The 17,376-nt window shown below is 35.9% G+C and overlaps 1 protein-coding gene across 9 annotated transcripts in view; it reads right to left on the bottom strand.

The window, feature by feature from the left end:
- The window catches only part of LUZP2 (leucine zipper protein 2), a 344,690-nt gene that overhangs the window by 25,040 nt on the left and 302,274 nt on the right, over nucleotides 1-17,376 (bottom strand). The window contains exon 14 of one of the 9 annotated variants that reach the window (XM_083838039.1): nucleotides 7,590-7,728. The exons of the other annotated variants lie outside the window; for them this stretch is intronic. Coding sequence (XP_083694165.1) covers nucleotides 7,720-7,728 — 9 coding nt within the window. The 3' untranslated portion in view covers nucleotides 7,590-7,719. Of the gene's footprint in view, nucleotides 1-7,589; nucleotides 7,729-17,376 lie in introns of those variants that run through there. 9 annotated transcript variants of the gene reach the window in all.

Genomic DNA, 17,376 nt, shown 5'->3' on the forward strand with positions numbered 1-17,376 from the left:
TGCTGTGACTGGAGATCTCAGCTAAGCGCACGTAACAACACATCATGTGTACTGTAAATATCTAGGCACAATGTTATTGCTTGAGGAGAAAGGGTCATGTTGACTAAGTTGAATTGCTTTTGGCACTTCTATCACCACCTTATTGCCTTTCAACAGAATTTCTGACACAAGTCTGTAACTTCGTTGTATGGACTACTTCACACAAAAGCTGGCTGATCTGCTTCTGCTATTTTTGTCTCTAAATTAATATTGAAACAATATAATGCCACTCTACCGAGGCTAGTCTAATCTTAAAATCGTGCATTTGAGATATTCTGCTTTCACATTTTTCTTCCACTCAATCTGCAGTGGGAGTTACTTGAAACTTCTCCATTTTTGCACTTCTCTAGGCCACTACACTGTCATGTCATGAGAGAAACATCAAGATGAACCATGGAATCACGAAAATACATGTATTTTTTTCATATGTCTCAACAGCAAAACAGCAATGCTATGCTTCATGACAGCCCAACTTTTGATTTTAGTTTCACAAATGGAAATTGAGAAGGTTGCACTAGGTTCTCTCTAGGTTAACATTTGCACAACTCAGCTCAAGTTCTAGCCCAAGTACTGACAGAAAAGTACTCTGTGTCAGAGTACTCCCCTGTACTCTAGCGTCTGTAATTTTGTGGTTATCAGAGGATGCCAACATGTAAAGAGTCAGTTGTTAAGTGATCAAACAGTTGGACTAGATGATGTCTGAAGGTCCCTTCCAATTGAACTATGTCATCTTCTATTCTTAATAATTAATCTGTACCATACTCCTATGTACCTTTGGTATTCATTCTGTCATACAGCAAATTAAAATGCATAAGCAATTGAAAAGAATTTTCTAAACTGCAAAAATTCATGACTGTGATACACCACTAAAGATACTGAATATCTCCTTTTAAACCTTCAAAGGTAAAACAGCAGCAGGTATAAAGTCCTCTTAGGTACAGACAAATCAAGAGTTGCTTCTTCTGTACCCACACTTTCAGTTGATGAGTACTGGAAACATAGTTTTTACACTCATTTCCTAATAAGAACTGAGCCTGCACAGTTCCTTGAGAGTTAGAAGAAGCATGAGATATTCTCACTGGGATACTGGATGTTAATAAAGACATAGCCAGTCACCTATATAGAAGAATACTGATACAACTCAGCATAGATATTGAGACATACCAGCTGAGAGGCTGGACTGTGTTCCTGTAGGATGTGCTATCAAGAAAGGACAAGGTTCAAGGACTGTGCGGTTCCAAGGCATCTTCAGAAAGATTCTAAAATCAGTAAGTTATCAAAAACCATAATATAAGACCCAAACAATTGTACCTATTCTAAAACAACAAGAAATCTCACTGTCCTTTAAAACAAAACACTAACATATCAGAAAGGTAAAGTTTCCATCTGGATAGAACACATCTGTAATTTTAATTGTGTATAAGATGCTTCTAAATGGCAGGCTATTTCTCTTTTCATGTGTAAAACCCCTCCAGAAATCACTGACTTTTCAAAGGGTCTTGGAGGTGTGTTGCAAATAGTGTTCTCTACATGAAAAGAAATCTGGAGGGCTGTAATCAATTTTTTTAGATTGTCTCAGTAACTAATGAGCAACTAACTATGTCATGACTTGGACTTCAAAAAAACATATAATGGCTGTATTCTTCCTCCAGGGGAAAACTTTTGAGTGAAGAACAATGACCCTGAAATTTAAGAAGAGTGGATTTTGGTAACACTTTTCAAAGGAAAAGCATTAATAGATGTATAAAGATGCAAGCAGTGAATTCCTGCATTGTTAAATTTGGTTTAATCCAAAAGGTTTCCAGAGCTGTTCATACTAGTATCACACACCCTAAGGCACAAAGTATAGAGAGGCACTGGTTAGAGAAACAGCATTAGAAAGCTACATAACACACATATAAATGTCTGCACCAATGTTTCTCCATCAATATTCTGTGAATATTTGACAGAATAAAAGTACTGAATTTAAGAAAGAACTAACCTTTTTATTTTCCTTCACCTGTGAGAAGAGAGGGGGAGCATGTTTCTTTCATTATCAGCCCTCCCTTAGTAGCACTGAATTGCAGAAGCAAGGACGCACACCTCGCAACACAACACACAAGGGAAGAATAGCTGTTTTCTTCTCTACAAATAATACTAGTTCCACTCTGGATTAGCGACAATTCCGGTAAAGTTTTTAACTAGTACAACTGTGTTTTTCTTATTCATAGCTCTTTAATAGTGAGGTATTCCATAGCCATATATCTATGGTTTCATATGCAAAATAGTTTAGAAATAATAAACTCAAATTTTCAGATAAGCTTTTTTCTGCTTTGTGCACAGCTCTTCGCCGTCTGAATTCAAAGGCATCTTAAAGCTAAAAAGTTTCTCTCTGGTGTTAAATTGTCAAGATTATTTCACTACTTCACACTTTCTTTTTCCTTTCTTCTTTCCTGAATCACCCATCCATTCATTATTCACCACATTTTTTTTTTGTTTGTTTTCACAGAAAACAATAGTAAAGCAAAGTTTACATATGTAGATGAGTCAGATGAAATTCAATCTGCATATCTGTTTGTATTTATCACCTTTTTGTTGTGACTATCTGCTAACTACAAAAGTCAATTTCCTTCAGGTCACTTAATAAATTTGAGCAATTACCTGTATAAAAGCCATCATATTTGCAAATTTATTTTTTTGCTCTTCTGTATTGGATCCCATGGGCAGCTAATGGAATTCTAATGCAGAGATGAGGCACCTCTGACATTAATCCATTAACACTGTTTCACAATAGGAGAATTAGTGACCAAATACATTTTCCTCTTATTCACCTTTTCTCCCAGTTAAGCTATAATCAACAACTCATGAGAAGCTTGTTGTTGACCGTGGGACAGATTTTCTTCTTCATGTACATGGGTCACTGATATTTACTTTATAAACTTAGAAGAACACAGTGTATATGAGTGCATAAAAATGGACTGTTAACTTTCACTGGTTATTGAAAGGCAACCATTTCAAGAGAAAAGAGAAAGTAATATAGAAAACACTACAGATAAATGCATATAGATAAATGAACATGTAAGCTTATATATATCACAGAATCAGAATCACAGAATCGTCTAGGTTGGAAGAGACCTCCAAGATCACTGAGTCCAACCTCTGTCCTAACACTAACAAGTCCTCCACTCAACCATATCACTAAGCTCTACATCTAAATGTCTTTTAAAGACCTCCAGGGATGGAGGCTCAACCACCTCCCTGGGCAGTCCATTCCAATGCCTAACAACCCTTTCAGTAAAGAAGTTCTTCCTAATATCCAACCTAAACCTCCCCTGGCGCAACTTTAGCCCATTCCCCCTCGTCCTGTCACCAGGCACGTGGGAGAATAGACCAACCCCCACCTCACTACCTTAAAGCCTCCTTTCAGGTACCTGTAGAGAGCAATAAGGTCTCCCCTGAGCCTCCTCTTCTCCAGAAGAAACGACCCCAGCTCCCTCAGCTGCTCCTCATAAGACTTGTTCTCCAGACCCCGCACCAGCTTCGTTGCCCTTCTCTGGACTCTCTCGAACACCTCCATGTCCTTCTTGTAGTGAGGGGCCCAAAACTGAACACAGTACTCGAGGTGCGGCCTCACCAGAGCTGAGTACAGGGGGACAATCACCTCCCTAGACCTGCTGGCCACACTGCTTCTTATACAAGCCAGGATGCTGTTGGCCTTCATGGCCACCTGAGCACACTGCTGGCTCATATTCAGCTGCCTATCAACCAATATTCCCAGCATATATATAAGTCTATGTAAGTATAAATATATGTATAACCATTGATATTTTCATTCTAATTGTACTTGTTCAGTGAAAGATCCAGTAACTCACTGAATAGACAATCCTTATTTAGGACCAATACAAAAAATGTGAATAAGTATCCTGTTCGAAGTATAATTTAGGTTTAACTTAGTTGAAGAATTGAAGAAGTTCCTTCACGGCAGAAAATTTTTTGGAAAGAAATTGAAGCAGAAATTATTCTTAGACATTTTCAAGATTAAACAAGAAAGAAATGTGATACATTCTTCTTAAATTCGTATCAGGTGATACAATACAGCAGATAAGATAAATAAAAAGTTCAAATAATTAAATAAGCCCATGCAACATGCACTCACAGTGCTCTCATAGTAAAACAGACCAAAGGAAGTAAAGGCATTAGCAAAAATCTCAAGTTCTCCACAGAGATTTAGAGAAATTATGTGCGAGGGTGGTACAGAGGTTGCAGAAGCATTCTGTGGTTGTATTTTGATTTAAGTTCTTTACAAGAACCGGTAACAACACTCTCAGCAATACAAAGGGAAAAAAAAAAAGAAAGAAAGAAATGGCAAATAGTGGGGCAAGCACAGGATCAAGATACTGTGCTGTTATTGTTTGCAATATAACTGATGGGTCTGCTCAATACATGTGTGCTTCTATTGAAGGATGTGCATTTTAGAAATGTATCAAGATTTTTCTTTTTATTACTTTTTTTGATAAAATATTAGAGAGCTTTCCTTTCTAAAATGAATTCATCCCTTTACTGTTTGAGCTATGACCTGTACTTACAGGCATAATTTATTATGTGCTCCTACCAAATGTGGTTGTGTACCCTTCACTGGTCTGCTATCACAAACATTCATCTACATTTCTGCTGAGAATTTTTCTAATCAAGTAACTAATGACTGGAAAGATCTAAAATAGTCCCAGGGAGAAAACAACACCAACAAACAACAGAGATGCTATGTCAACACTACAAACTCAGCAATGTTTGCACAGTAGAAAAAACTGAAGAATCTGCCTAAAAAGCAGGAATAGGAAAATACTGTCGCATGTCACTTGGGCTTGACACAGCTAGCTTTAACCAACAAGGCTGATAGTTCTTTCTTCAGCTTTCCCTGCTGCCTTTTGTATATGCTGCCAGCTGAAGCTAGACTGCTCTGGATCCTCAGGACAGTTCAATTAAAGACAATAACCCCAGCTGTTTTCACTTCACTACTGTAATGGGAATGTAAGCTTATGAAAAGAAAAATATCAATTATAAACACTCTGCTACTCTCTTCAGTTATACCATTGTACTAAGAATCATACATTTCAGTCCCCTTCCACTCAGTATTTGAAGGGTACTAAAACTAGAAAATGAATTCCTGCTAGAATGCCATTACCTATTTCCAAGCTGACTGTTGGTCACGTTAGTATGATGACCAAATAAACAGCACAGCAGTATTTGTACATAAATTTGGTCATGATGAATACCATCACCTGTGCCTTATAGCACTTCTGTTCAGGAAGGTAAGCATGTTTCTGACAGATTATAAGTATCTGAAATATATATTTGTACTCCCATAAACACAAAGTATTTCTACAAAAATTTTTTCCACAAAGTCATTCTACAAAATACAATCAACCTAGTACTCCTAGGACCCTTTTCATTAAGTGATTGGTGAAACATTGAGCAGATAGTTGTCATTGTTAAATCTGAAAATAAAAAAGAAAACTCAAGAACCATAGGATGAGTTTAACTGGAAGAGCTTAATATTTAACATCTCTTCCTTTCAAAGTTTACCATTTTCCTCGATCCCATGCCTAACAATTCCTATTGTAAATAATTTAGAATAATGAAAAGTAGTCTAAAACCAAGTTTCATCAAGATAGTGTCAATCTTCATAATAGAGAACAGGCAGGGCTTACAAGGGAAAAAGACAGCATTAGACATACTGCTCACTAATGCATGAATTTGTTTCCACATCATTTCTTTCATCACATTTCCTCTTAGTAACTTTTGACTTAGTAATACGTCATGTGCTTATCTGTGTCCTTTTTCTTCATTATTCTGGGCTCTTGCCAGGATGACATGCCACTATGTAATTTGCCAGCACTGCACTGGAGTCAGTTGTGATATATTAGCTTGACAGGGAAAGAGTTTTTCCTGTAGGCTCTTAAAACTACAAAACGTGCTTTTCCAAGTGTTTGGAAAGAGCTTAATTCACATTAGTCACTTTAAATTAATAAATAACAATGGGCTGGACAGCAAAGTCCTAGAGCTTCAGGTGGCATTTTCAGGTGGCATTTTTTTTCTAAGCATTAGAATGCTTCCAGGAGCACTCAGTAATGATGACACAATGCCAGACGCTAAATTATCAAGTAAAGAAATTTACTGTCTTGGTCTATTTAGCTCTTCTAATATCTGAAAACCAAAAAGCACCTAAGGGTAATAGAGAACTGAAGGTGGTTTTAATTCTGCCTAGATGAACTATGGATAACAGGAGAGGGAGAGTTACCTAGTCTTTTCTTCCAGTGAACAGACAGAATCTGGATTTAAATAATTTAACTGAATCACAGCATGTTCATAACTCTTTTTTTTTTTCTTCTTTTTTTTTTTTCTTTTTTTTTTTCCAAATTTCTGGTGCTGAGAACATGGATGAAAGCATTAATTTAAAGAGTTTTTATACAAATGATATAATGGTAGATTAAAAATCTTAAGGTATACAACAAATTCTTTATAGAAAACTTCTTTGGCAAATATGCCAGCTGAGATTAGATGTCCACAACTGTTTTTTTCTATTCTCAATATAAATAATTCATAGCAGATGCCAACTTTCACTGATACCAAAATATTATTCCAACTGATATCAGAAGCCATGAGTACATAGGTACAATTTTATTTTTGACTGGCCCAATTACTTGTGAGCACCTATGCCTAGTGTCAGAATGCAATTAGCACACTTGATATGGCATATTTCACTTCATATTTCTTCTAATAATCATTGGTTTAGCAACAGTTCTAGATGTTTACTGCAAATTTGTGTGCAGCCAAAAGAACGGGAAAAGGATGTAGACTTGACTATATTTGAAAAACAGAACAAGTATTCCTTGGACTATCATATATATAATTATAGAGAAAGTGTTATTAGAGAAAAACTTGTTAATATAGTTATAAATGCCAATCACATAAATATATATGGTTTAAACCTATAATTTTGCATTCCCTTTGTCATTATTAAATTTTATCATCTGCTTTCTTGTAGATTGGGCTAGTTGGAGTACCTACTATATTTTGTAGTATGCAAAATTTGAGGATGGCTAGAGAAGGAGGTATATATTCATGGGTACAAATAAATGCATTTTATATATATATAAATAAACCTCCTCCCTCCCCTCTTTAAATTAGCTTTTACAACTCTTTTGAATTTACTTTTAAAATAATATGCTCCTGATTACTGAAAAGTTTGAGTCATCCTATTCAAACAGTATGCTGCATTTCAGTTGTAATTGTTTTGAGAAAAATCTCTAATACTATTGCTACAGATGTCATTTAAATTATTTGTTGTACTTCCTGCATCATTTCAATACTCTTACCAGACTCCTGATTTGGACTGCCTGACTTTAATTGCTGCTGTACATGAAATTCAAAGATAATTCTCTAACTTTTATTTTCAGTGAAAATGGTAATTTCAATGAGTTTTCCTTTCTTAAAATTTTCAAAATGCTTAATCAATTCCTAGATCAATCTCCCTTACTAGATGAAAGACATCTAGATCAGTAGTCTCTTACCATCACTAACTTGTTATGAGAAAAGTCAGCTTGATCTTACTCTTCCACTTGTCGGGCACCGTTCACCATCATCTGCTGGTGCTCATTGTTCCACTTAAGTGATGGCCACCAATCACTATGTCCAGTCAACCTATCTTGCCTCAAAAGAACAAATCAATTCAATTAGTACATTAGTATATACATACATATAAAAAAAAAAAAACTCCCATCTGAGAGTACTTTTTGTTCTGTCCTATTGCACTGAATGACTTTCTTACGTGGACCTTTATTTGTATATTCTTAACTCTTTATGAAATATTTTCACGGAATCACTGAAACATTGAAGTTAGAAGGGACCTTTGGAAGCCACTTGATCCAAACCCCCTGCTCAAGCAGGGTCACCCAAAGCCACTTGCCTAGGGCTACGTCCAGGTGGCTTTTAAGGATCTCCAAGGATGGAAATCCCACAGTCTCTCTGGGCAACCTGTGCCAGTGCCCTGCCACCCGCACAGTGCTCAAGTGTTTCCTGATGGTCAGAGGAAAACTCCCTAGTTTGTGCCCACTGCCTCTTGTCCTGGCACTTACAGAAAATGTAATAGTTTGCAGTGAACTAAGGAGATAGAAGCTAATAAATGTGTTTTGTTGCAGTGTTCGATCGAAGTGACAAGCACACAGAGACACATGACAGTCCCTAGCAAAATCTCTAATTCATGTCAGGGAGAGCAAGACACAAGTCTTGCAGTTCTCTCTGAGACATCCTCTGTGTGATCAGCAACTCATGGATGCAGGGTTTGATATTGGACATGTCTTAATTCAAAAGGTGTGGGAACTTCAGTGAATTCAGCCATCCTTTTTCTTCCAGAACTTAACCTTCAAACCCACAAATCTCAGCAGCAAGTAGGAACACAAGTTCTTAAAACTGGGCAGCGGATAGAACCTTGTGCTTTTAATTCTCTCTTAACCTTTGCTGAGCGGCTGTTCTTTCAATTGCTTCTACAGCTACCTAATTCCCCCCCCTCACATTATCAGTTGTTCTTTATTATTTAATGTATTTTTCTTGCTTGAATGGTGGATTAGCCATGTCCCAGTGATGCACCAGCCCTGGTGATGGCTTGACTATGCCACAGCATGCAGCCACCAGGCTCCTGGCATCACACTGGTGCTGGGGAAGCCTTGTCACAGCAAGATGGGTATTACAATGCTGCACCAGACCAGGCTAGCAGATGAGCAACCAGGTGAGCAAGGACAGAAAGGGGAGAGCAGGGAAGAGCCAGGCAGGGCAGAGAGTCTGGATCTACATTGACCTAAGAATAAGAAAACACACACAGCCACAAACTTAACTACATCGTGATCCTAGAGGAAGGTGGAGGCTCTCAAAAACCTTTTGGGAAAGGCAAAGGGATCTCCCCACAGCCCACCATCTCTCCACCCCACCACAATCCATGCTACAGGGAGCTGGGGGCTCTCCACAGTACAGGGGGTCCACACCACTCACCCCCTCTTTCAGGCAGCTGGAAGCTTCCTTCAGACAAGGACAAAGGGAGCTCTGCACCATTTTGCTTATTTGACTTTGACAAGAGTACAAACTCCTTTTTCTCATTCTTTTCACTTGTCTACCATTTCTCAAGTTTTCAAACAGGTTGTCCTTCAAGGCAGAGAAAAAACTTCAAAACTTTCTTTTACACAACTTCTATCATACCTAAACGTCTTAAGATATTTTTTTTTTTTTTGGTTATCATTGGTTTTGTTTTATTCATTCATTTATTGCTGTTTTACTTCTTGATACTTAAGAAACTGAAGTAACCAAATCAACACACTGCTTTAATAAGGATCTTGATTTTCTACACCCATCATCAAGGAAAAAGCAATTAGCTGGGGGATAATGAACACTGTATAACACTTCTTACATTTCAGAGCAGAAATAATACATTGTGTCAGAATATGCTTTATATGCTATTACAGCCTTCCCAGATGAACATAAGCAGCTACTGAAGTTACAGTCACAAACACGAGCATTTGCATTTTCAGGGTGCCAGAAGACTCATAGACCATAGAAGGACTGGCTCAGTGAAGTTGGAACCCTTCTGAAGCAGGAGCTAAGTTACAGAGCCAAGTTAACAGAGAAATGCTTTTCATTTCAAGACTCGGGTATTTTTCCCCAAGCATGCCTCAAAAGAGGCTTTTTATTGATTTAAGAAAAAGCAGGAATCCTGCTAAAGGGAGCTTTTCAAAGATAAACTTTCCTTCCAATCATCTGTTTCTTTAAGCTCATTTTACAAAGACAGGTGTCATCATAAAAAAGTCCCTGACAACACTACTGTCATCATGACCACAGTTATATTAACAGAAATGAGAACTTTTTTTTTTTTACAGATATTAGAAAAAAGCAGTCTATATACAATCCATAAACCATCACAAAATTTATTAATAAAAGAATTAAATATTAACTTTATAACCCCATTTGTTATCATTTCAAACACTCAATTTAAACACCATCTATTTAATTTTAAGAGCTGAACAAGTTTAGGCTTGATACTAAAAGCTTTTTAATAGAATGTTATCTTTTTCATGAATGGAGAGCACATTCCTTTAAAATATTACTTTCTTACAAAAAATAAATTAACATTTGAGATTTACACAATAATCAATTTGGAATTGGGGACAGCTTAAGAATTATGGAATAAGATTTCAGTTTCAGCTCAGTAGGTGATTTCTTAATTTACTCAAAACTAAATTGCATTTGATTGTCCTAGGTTTGTCACCAGTCTATTCTGCATTTTTTATGCTTGATGGTTCAACACAATGATTTTAAACAAATTACTAGAAAATTCAGTGTTAATGGCCAAAATACCCACTTCTCAAGAATCAATGATATATCTTTGAATGTTTTCCGAATCACGTCTTTGCTCAAATAAAAGAACACAGGTATCTCTAATGCACCTCTCTTGGCTTCATATACACATATCAAATGAAACTTTGCAACAGTAGATTAATAGATTTTGTATACAGGATAACCTCATTAATAATTATCATATAAAGCTTTAGTGCATCCTTGGGTAACAAAATCCCCTTGGGAGTACTTTCACAATTACATTCAAGCTTGTAAGCCTTTTAAAATGCTTAATTAGATCTTCTGCACATTTCATATCTTTTTACACAAAACTCTGTTAGAAAAAAGCATTAATACTAACAAGTTTTAAAACTGATTTACTAATATGGAATTGAAAAGGCACAAAAATTCAGTTTCTTTTTCATTGCTGTCATCAAAAAATGAAGAATTACAATGGACAGCCTTTTTATATATCCATGATTTCTAATGGAACATGTAACAAGTGCATCAGCTCGTAAAGTCGTAAGATAAAGCAATGTGTTACTAGCTCTCTGCTAAGTGGAACTTGAACTAAAATTAAAAGTACTCTATTTTCACCCAATCACGTCCACTGTCAATAGGGGAGACAACAAACAAAAAAACACGTTGAAAAAGTCCATCACTTGAGTAGGAGAGGACAGATATCTCTAAAAGTACAACACCTGATATGCAATTAAGGGGATTTCCTCTCCCTTTGATAGAGAAAAAGAATAATAAGCTTTTCCAGAAAGCTATTTATCCTCACAGCCAGCTTGAGACTGCTCTAGCACTGACGCCTGGTTTTAGACTGGAGCAGAATTTGAGAAGATTGATGTGAATTGTTTGCTTATCCCAGATTACCCCAGGTCCATGCAAGACCATTAGCTATACCTAATGACCTTTTTTTCTTTGATAGTATTTTACACATCCCTTAGGAAATTTAAACGTGACATGCTCCCATCATTTTTTCAGCCACTGTCAAATGGTAGTCCACAGTATTGTGGGAGACTTTATAGAAATAAGGCATGATTTATTATTATTATTATTTTTTTTTTAAAAAAGGACATTCTTTGGAGAGAGTTCTTCATACACAGGCAAACAGAACTGCATTTAACAACCAGAGAAAGAGCAGTAGTCACAAATTAGCCCTCAGCCTATTAGCCCTCTGCCAATTTCAGAGTCACAGGATCCCTGGGGTAATGGTCCAGTTCAGCTACTTCTACCCGATTACAAGAAGGAGAGAGGTCAAACACTTAATCTATGAAATGAGGGTAATTATAAAGATCACGTCAGAAACTTCAATGAGAATGATGTAGTTCTGGGATAGGGACTACAAAAGAGATGCCAGGTGCTTTTTTCCCCCTCCAGTTTCCCTTGATTGTACTTAGTTAGAAAATAAATAAAAAAATCTCTAAAACTAAGTTACTGTCAAGATAATGTTCTAATAATGAAGACTTCTTAAAAGTAAGCAATAAAATCAAACAGCTTCAGCTTTCAATTTAATGATCTCTGGTGTTAAATGTTTTCCTGCATGTAATAAAATTTTATTAAAAATTAGTCACTGAAGAAAAAGGACTCTAGAAAAAGTTCTACGGAAGCTTTCTGAGGAAATAAGAAAAACATTCAATCTGAAACAAATTCAGGAAATAAAAGGTATGAGAAACAGTTGCTGTTCTCTTATGAATCATTATTAAAGCAAAAATAATACAAGACTATGGTTGGTATCTAATTGATCAAAATGGTAATAGAAGTCTATAAGCCTAAAGAGAGCTATAAAAAACAGAACAGGAGAGACCTTCATGAGGCATTAGTTTATGCTAGTCATGCTTCTGCAATTAGATTACTTTTCATCTTTCTAAAAACAAAGTCTTACTACATTAGGCTTAAAGATACTTTTAGTACCTGAGCTCTGTAACGTAAGTACCTTAGAAGGGCACGTATTCCTTACTCACTTTGAAATTAAATTCTAAACCAAAGGAAGATGTCATTTTTCAATGCTATTTTACTTTCATAATGTTTGTGTGTTAGGAAAGGGTTATACGATTGGATGTCATTACTGCATATTACACATATGGCTGACTCTGCATTTAGTAATAGCCTTTTTCTCTTTTTAATTACCATTTCCCAATCCCTGTACTGAACGCAATGAACTACAGGTCACTGAAATTGCAGGTGCCAGTGACATCTCATTAACTCTGTCAGAAATAAAGGTGGAGGAAACAAACGTAGAAAAGCAGTGAGCTACCACAGAGGCAGACTTCCTAATGCTTTAATGGAACACGGTTCTACTCACTGTCCTTGACGTTTTTTCTGTTTACACATAGTTGGCCACACATGTTGTATTTTGTTCCCTTAGCTTCAACCCGTTTCCTCTTGTAAAAGCGGGCACACATTTATTTATTTTTCTCCTCCATTGTGAACATAGAGAATTCCCGAAGAGATTCGAACACACATGGCTACATAAGTATTAGTTTGTATTATCCTGGAGTTCAATTTTACATCAAAGAAGTTTTGCTCTATGCGTTTTTCACAATTACATGGAGTTTTCACTTACCACCACAACTGACTAAACAGGCTAAATTTTTGTTTAAAATCCATCACCGTTTCAGGTCTAAGCTTTTATTTTATGATCTTTTTGAAACAGACCCTTTAAAAAACCTGCCTCAGACAACACCGGACCCGGAGGCCTGAATATTCATTTTATAGGAAAACCATGTCATGTAATTTATTAAGTTTGGGGAAGGAATAGGAGACTCAGAGAGGAATATTTAGCTAGACAGAAAGAGAGAAAAATGTTCAAAAGTAGTATATTAGGAGAAATGATCACGACTACTTAGAAACAAGGAAGAGAAAAATGAAAGGAAGTGGGAAAAGAGGAAAACCTTGAGCTACTCTGCCCAAAATACCAGGTAGATACAGAAAGTGATCAAATTGATTTGGGCAACAGCAAGGAAGTACTCAGCAAAATCAATAGAAAATTGGAAAAGAACAGTCATAAATATTTTACTTTATAGAGCTTTGGTTTTCTCCCATGAAAGAGAGACTATGTTATCAAAAAGTATATGCATATTGTGAATGTCAAGTATCCAATCCCTTACACTAACATTTTTTAAAATTCAGCCTAGCATCTTTTATTTTTCAAAAGAACACCTTGGATTTGACATTTGATCTCTGAGGTGGGGTTATTACTAACAAAATTTGGAATGCTTCCTGACACAATACAACAGTCAGATTGAAATTTACTACCTAAAGAGAAATAATTTCCTAGTTATTTTTTCAGCATGTTGTAGCAACAGAGGTCGCCCTAAGTAAAAATAATCAGATGCATTCAAAAAGATTTTAGTCTTAATCTTTCTTATGACGCAAGTAAATCCACAATTTTATTTTATTTTTTTTTTCCATAGTCTCTTGAGCAACAAATTTACAGCTGCTTTTTTCAGGAGTCAGAACCTTCATTTGTACTGGAATATTACAAAACATTATCTGATCACTAATAGTTCCACTTTTAGAAAACAGAAATTATTTCCTTACGTAATTTGTTCTGTTTTAGGTTTCTGTCCTGACCTACAAAGGGAGAAGGAAGAGATGATATATTGCTACACTCAGCTTGTTAATTTTTCTTTAATCTAAAGCTATTGTATTAGTTTTCAAGGATCTACAAATAAGAATAAAAAATTGTTCAGCCTTCATAAACAATATAAAATATTTATATCTATCATTTCTAGTTTTGTAGAAAGAAATGGTTAAGGGTCTAGAGCCTAAGAAATGTTCTGTTTTCCTAGATGAATCATAACTTTTTTCTAGGTTAAAAAACACACATACAAACAACAGCAACAACCACCACCAAACCCTGAAAAAATTAGTCGAGAAGCTTAGACTCCTCACAGTAAAGGCTTCTCATATTTTCAGCAGCCCTGGTCAGTGTCTTTAGTAGATTCTCATTATGCCTTCAAAATAATTGCAAGCCTAAATTTAACCTAAATACATAAAAGTGCCAACACAGAAAACTCAGGCTCTTGTGTTCCTACACAGACATTCCAAAATGCTTTTCTGTCTGGCCTGGCCTGTTCTGACCAAATATCCAGACCTGTACCTTCCTTGAACAGTTTCACAAGCTCTCATCCCTCTGAGCCCCAGAAGAACACTTTCCTAAGCTTAAAGCTAGTATAAATTTCCTGAAACTCATTTAGATAGCATATGAAGTATATTTATTTCTGAAAGAAAGGATGATAGCACACAGTACTTCAAATTTTCTGGATTTTTACATTGATCCGTGTATGTTGGAATACACAATAGTCAGAATATCTGATACAGAGGCAAGAGCTCCTTGCAGCAGTTGCCAGGAGGAAAGTGTATTTATTTATTTTTTGTGAGATTTTTCAATCTTTTAAAAATGCATTCAATATTGCAACACTGGAATAGCAGTTTCCCTATTTTTCTACAGAAGGATAGTTCTCATTTGTACTCAGTCTATATATTCTCTATCAAGACTAGGACACTGAAGTGGCATTTAATGTGTTCTTTCCTTCAAGTTATGCACTGTATGGGAAGGGGGTGCTATTTTCTTCTTCACAGTTCAAAATTCTTGGATATTCCTACTCTTAAAACAGTGCAGTTCACAAAATACAAAAAACCCACAGGGCATTTATAATGAAAGAATTGTTTTGGGGAATATGTGAAACAATATTAGGCAAAAACACCCTGAAGCAATGTGATTATTCTGGTATCCTTGTCACTGTATGCCCCATTATTTCTGTATTCAACCTCACCACTGCAAATAGAAACTTTTTCTGTGTTTCACTTCTGATTTTGGTATACCATTAATATTCCAAATTACTGAATCTTATTTGGTTGCATTCTGGGTACAGGTATCTTTACACTCCACAGCCAAAGATATTTGAATGATAGCTGTTATATAAAATATTTATGAATTTAAGTGTCATGTTAGCTTTTTTCAGAAAGGGGAATTAAAACAAACTGAGTAAGAATGCATTCCATCTAATGACTCCATATATTTGAGAAGAGCTCTACAACTTCTGAGTTGTTTTTTATGCCAAGCTACAGTTAGTGCATGAAAGACCTCAATAGGAAGGCAGAACCAGTACTCCAGTTCACAAATTACCCCAAACCACATTTCCGGTGGTCCCGTGGAAGCCAGCTCTGGCAACTCTAAACTTGCTTGGGAACATTTTCCACTTCCAGAATACAGAATGGTTACTTACTGGGACACAACAGTGCAAAAAGAAACTATATAATAAAAAGAATTGTCATGATCTAGAAAGTTAAAGACCTCATAGATCAAGATTAATGGTCAGCTTTCTGATTGTGTGTGGTTTCCTTGGAGGTGTTACTGCCATTGAACTCACACACAGCACAGTCTTAAATCCATTTTTAATGGTAAATACTTTCACCACTGACATCCGTGTTATGATGGGTACATGATGACTCAAGTGGGTTTGGTCTGAAATATTACTGCCAATCCTGTATTTTACACTGCAGTAAATTTTACATATTAACTCATTTAAAACACAGCAAAATGTGCATCAGACTGATACTGCTTCTGATCAATTTAAGCAAACTCTTTCTATGATTTAAATGTAAGAATTTCCCATTACTACTCAGTATTCCAAATTCCAGAGCTACCCAGATCAACATTTTTCCCCCTGATTTATGCACCTTTTTTTTTTTCCTTCACAGATTTACATTGATTTTTTAAACTCACTTTAGGTTTCTTCATATTAGCCTCCTGAAAGACCCAAATAGCTCCTTAGCAAATCAACTTTTTAAAATGAACCTTTCATAAGAAATCTGTCAATTTAATTTCTAATTATCCTATCTACACCATGTTGTTGTTTTAGATATCTTCTCTACAGAAATACAACCTTCATATTCAGATTGTTTTTAACAAGAAGCAGCCCAATCTCGTAGATGACTGGTCCAAAGTGATACTGATGTCATACATCATATGATGTACCCTTTCACAGATTTAAAATAAATTTGACACTTTTAGAAAACACTTTTTAGGCTGGACGAGAATATCTTTGAAATAAGATATTTACCACACAAATGATCATTTCTTTCCTGAAGGTTAAACTGCTGCTTATCAGACATGACAAGATGCTTAAGTACTGCTCATCTGAAGTTCCCATTTTGACATAGGAAAACTTATTTAAAGTAATCAAACACATTTACATTCACATAAATACTATCCTGCTATACTGAAATGTTTATGCAAATGTAATAAAGAACACGATACATCTATAGTTAGATTTACTTGGTTTAAAACTAAAACAAAGCCAAGACACCCATAAGAATAGATGTCATAAAAAAGAAGCCTTCCATAATACAGCTCAGATGTAGAGAGTATAATTCTGGACTGACTATGATTACTTGACAACCTATTTCACAGTAGCAGATTTCAGTGGTTTTATAATCACAGATAATGCACAGATTTATAATAATGAGGTGTCAATGTGTGGAAGAGCAGGACTGCAAACCATTATTTTTGCAGACATTTTCATGGCATATGCCATGTGCAGAGAAATGTGAGCAATGTCTATTAAAGAGACAGTATAACTTATTTAAGCACTCGTAGGATAGAGCGGGCTCAGACTGCAGCATGGAAATACTGCTACATTTTATAAACAGGAACATTAAACACAAAATCTATTTGATTATGGAAAAAGAATGAAGAATATTTTGTGTTTCAATCAAATGTCAAAAAATCCAATTGTAATCTCTACGTTGTATTCATGTTTCCTTTTTTGTGCTACGATAATACCTGCAAAACCAAGGAGAATTCAAATACTTCAAAGCCTCTGACCCTATATCAATATTAAACACAGGCACAGTGACATTTTCGGCACCTATGCTTTCACGATGGGCACAAACATTTGCAACCTGATAAAAAAGAAAACAAGAAGAAAGCAGACCATTCTACAGACACACTCATTAGGAAAA

Source organism: Anser anser (assembly GCF_964211835.1).
Source record: "Anser anser genome assembly, chromosome: 5".
In the NCBI taxonomy this organism is placed as follows: domain Eukaryota; kingdom Metazoa; phylum Chordata; class Aves; order Anseriformes; family Anatidae; genus Anser; species Anser anser.